This window comes from Microtus ochrogaster, chromosome 10, assembly GCF_000317375.1.
Source record: "Microtus ochrogaster isolate Prairie Vole_2 chromosome 10, MicOch1.0, whole genome shotgun sequence".
Lineage (NCBI taxonomy): Eukaryota > Metazoa > Chordata > Mammalia > Rodentia > Cricetidae > Microtus > Microtus ochrogaster.
This window is the reverse complement of record NC_022016.1, coordinates 83,754,537-83,758,655: the sequence shown is the minus strand read 5'-3', so window position 1 is coordinate 83,758,655 and position 4,119 is coordinate 83,754,537. Positions and strand designations below refer to the sequence as shown.

Genomic DNA, 4,119 nt, shown 5'->3' with positions numbered 1-4,119 from the left:
AAGGGGAGCTAGTTTAGCTACTAACCACATCGTTTAGGTACCCTACATCTAAGGGGGAGCTAGTTTAGCTACTAACCACATCGCTTGGGTACCCTTTCATTCTGGAAGCTGGGAACTGGCAGAAAGGGCAAAGGTGGCAATGAATCAGCCTCATTCTGGAAGGTGGCAACAGTGGAGGAAGCTAGCACATTGGCGTGCTCAGAAAACGTGCCCAACACATGCACATTCACATAGCCAGACAAGAGGAACCGTATCAGCTCAATCTTTCTTTCATGGTCTGAAGCCAATGGGGTATGGAACAGAGGGAGGAGAATGAGCACAGGGGAGGAAGAGGTGGGAGTTTGGTAAGTGGGCAGAAAGGGAAAAGGACAAAAATAAAGAAAAGTGAAAACAAGATAAATGAAGAGCAATAAATTCTGCTGTTCTATTGTAAAACAGGGTATCTATTATCAGTGTTAAAATGTAACAAGAAAAGATTTTGAATATACACACTACAAATAAGAAATGCTTAAAATATGGATATACTAATTATACTGATATATACATGTGTTCCTCAGAGCATATAGTTACAAATGCATTGTATTATAATTTAAATATGTTTAATTATTATGTGTCAATTGAAAACAAAAGTCCCAACAGCAAAAGTGAACAGGCAGAATAAATTTAATACGCAAATAAATGTTAAAAGACTGACAAACTAATTACATACAAAGCACAGAGATTTAAGAAATAGGAGGAGGTTATCAAGTCTGAATGAGAAGGCCAGAGAGACAGAGTCCATAGTTTCTGACTTCCTATCTCAGATCAGGAACCCAGCATTTGTGTTCCTATTAGAAATACACAAGAGAAACAGGAACACACAAAGACACAGAGAGAAGGAACGCTAGTTATGATTCTTTTTTTTTTTATAAATGTATAGTGTCCTGTCTGCATGTCTGCCTGCAGGCCAGAAGAGGGCGCCAGATCTCAGTACAGATGGTTGTGAGCCATCCAGTGTCCTGTCTGCATGTCTGCCTGCAGTCCAGAAGAGGGCACCAGACCCCATTACAGATGGTTGTGAGCCATCCAGTGGTTGCTGGGACTAGAACTCAGGACCTCTGGAAGGGCAGCCGGTGCTCTTAACCTCTGAGCCGTCTTTCCAGCCCTCTCCAGTGTGATTCTTGTCTGGAAACCATTCAGAACAGATGTATGCACATCAGGCAGTTTAGCTGCTGCTCACCTGGTTTGGAGAGTGGCATGGGTGGTGGAAAGAATCTTCGAGAAGGCTGAGGAGGACTGCAAAGAGAGGAAGAAGACATTTACCAGGACTACATACATGGAGTTAAGTGTTGCCATTAGTGATATGTTTATACCTTTTTTTGGGGTTTGGAGACAGGGCTTCTCTATGTTGTCCTGGCTATCCCGGAACTCGTTCTGCATACCTGGCTACCCTCAAACTCCCAGAGGTCGGCCTGTCTCTGCCTCCCTAGTGCTGGGATTAAAGATGTGTGCCATCACCACCTTGCCTTTCTTTCTCCCCGCCCCCCCCCCAAATGTTTAAACCTTTTTAAGGAAACAGAAACACGCTGGGCGGTGTTTCCTCATTTGAAGCAATGACTCCACCCCAGTCTCCACTTCATAAGGCAAAGGCATCAGAAATAACTACACGCGTGTTCTAGCTCTACAGCACCAACTTTCTACCCTATTAAGAATTTCTTCTTACAACAGAAAGAAGGCATTCGAAGTCATGTGGACAAAACCTGACTTGCTGTCTCTCAGCTTAGTGATTAGGTTAGCTATAAGAAGGCAGTGACATTTCAAGAGCAAAACCAGGGAAATGTATGAATCTACTGTTCAGTTATCTGCAGCCATGCAAAGGGTTCTTTTCCAGAACAACAGCAACAACAATCCACGTCTGCTCATCTGACTCAAACCTGTTAAGATCTTGTCCTTGCAGATGGAGCGGGTGCTGCTGGTAGTGCCCAAAGACCTCAAATACGATGGGCTTGGTTTTGATGTAGTCCACAAATGACTCGGTGACCTCCACTGCAATCTAGGAAGAAGAAAGTCCAGTGAGGCTGGGGTGGGTGAGGACGAGAAAGCGCAGGCTTGTGCTTGCAGCAGCCCTTCAACACTGCTAGGCATCCCGCGCATGCTGGGTTCACTGCCAGGCCTCCTACACCCCAGGACAGGTTTCGAATGTGACTTTACCAAGCGTCAGCATTCTAGACCCTCCATAGAGCAGCAGAATTGACTTCACTTTGTGTCTGCTCATGATTTCAAGTCTTGCCTGTTGCTCTCTCTACCTGCTTTTTCCTTTGCTGTACCTCAGAAAAAGCTCAGGCAGCAACTCTGCTAGGAAGGCCTTCTCTCCAAAGCCCAGGTGAAGTAGTAGAAGTGATAAGAAAAAGTGTGTTGGCTGTGGACTATGAGCAAGGCTCAATGCCCAGTTTGAGACACCCTTTCTTCTTTTGTCCACCTTTTATTTATGCTACATCTTTCAGAAAACCTACCTCTCTCTTCAGAACCATTTTCCCTCACCCAGAAAAGTAACTTAAAGTCTTTCTATATGGAAATCTTCCTTTTGAATTTAAATAATACCATTTTCATGTCCCTATACTGTATGACTATATTTCCCCTTAATTCTAAGCTCCTTGGGGACATCTGTGGTTTCATGAGTCAGTGGCTTGATAACAGCTGATCGGCATTTATCAAAGACATACTTTATTTTTAGTTAGAGATATGCACATATGTCTATGCCTGGGTTTGGACTATGTGCATGTTGAGTATATGAACAAGTGTCCTCAGAGGCCAGAAGAGGTCTTTGGATCCCTTGGAACTGGAGTCTTACGCAATTATGGGCTGGAAACCCAACCAAAGTCTTCTACAAGAGCAGTACGCACTCAACTACTGAGCCATCTCTCTAGCCCATATTTCATGCTCTATTTTTAATTTTACTCTATCTTTGATTGCCTTTTCTTCTCTCACTTCATATATTTAAAAATTTTTGTTTGTGCTGGAGTTCCAATTCAGGACCTCATGCCTGTGAGGTAAACACTTTTCCAGTCTGGCTACTGACGCAGTCCAGTCCCCTCTCTCTTTATAGAGTAGATGTGAGTAAAAAGGAGAAGGAAGGCAGTGGAGATTCTGGATGTTACAGGCAGGCTTCTTTGTGTTTAAATTCCATCTTTGCCCCTTCCCAGCTTTGTAACCTGGGTGAGAGGCAGGACCTGCTTGGTGCTCAGCTCCCTCAACTGCAGGACAGGGTTGTGACAGGTTATGGTGTAAAAATGAGGGCTCAATGGTGCAGAAAACGGGGCGGGGTGATACAAAATGAATTCTTAACGAACATCAGTATTATGATGAAGATAACTTTTTTTCTTAATTAAATTATCTGTGTGTGCATGGTGCTTGTGCTACAGCATGCGTGTGGGAGCCAGGTCTCCCCTTCCACCACAGGGGCCTAGGGTGGACTCCAGCCGTCAAGCTCATCAGTCAGTGCTTATATCCTCGGAGCCATCTCACCACTGCCCTCAAGACGACTCGTGAGCCGAGTCTGAATGAAATGCGCAAGCTGGAAAGCCTATTTCCTTGGTGCATGTGTGAAGACAGTTGTGAGGGACATGGACAGATAAACACAGCTACCAGGGAAACACTCTGAATCTTAACTTGGTTACAGAAGGTCTTCAGAATCTTCTAGATTACTTGTAAGCAACAATGTAAATATCCTAGAGTTTACAGGATACTATGTTAAATTATCAAAACTGACACCAAACATGCTCATTTTTTCTAGGGTAGGAATATCTTTTTAAAACCTGATATTCAAATGGATGGAAGATTTCATTGGGAGACTTAGACTGCACACACTCGCTGGGCCACTGTCACCCAGGAAGAGACTGGCTGCTCCTCCCCTGAAGACTACCTCACTGCCTGGGCCACCATCTCTACTGCTCATTCTCTCTGCACAGCAGACAGTGCACACCTCTCACGATCACCTCTGCACAGCAGACAGTTCACACCTCACACGATCACCTCTGCACAGCAGACACCTCACACGATCACCTCTGCACAGCAGACAGCTCACACCTCACACGATCACCTCTGCACAGCAGACAGCTCACACCTCACACGATCACCTCT

At 44.7% G+C, this 4,119-nt stretch overlaps 1 protein-coding gene across 10 annotated transcripts in view; it reads right to left on the bottom strand.

The window, feature by feature from the left end:
• Nucleotides 1-4,119, bottom strand: part of Kif1b (kinesin family member 1B) — a 144,018-nt gene that overhangs the window by 28,883 nt on the left and 111,016 nt on the right. For all 10 annotated transcript variants that reach the window (XM_005353694.3, XM_005353693.3, XM_005353702.3 and 7 more), the window contains 2 exons: nt 1,914-2,032; nt 1,220-1,275 (listed from right to left, as the gene is read on the bottom strand). In XM_005353694.3, the coding sequence (XP_005353751.1) occupies nt 1,220-1,275; nt 1,914-2,032 (175 nt within the window). The remainder of the gene's footprint in view (nt 1-1,219; nt 1,276-1,913; nt 2,033-4,119) is intronic.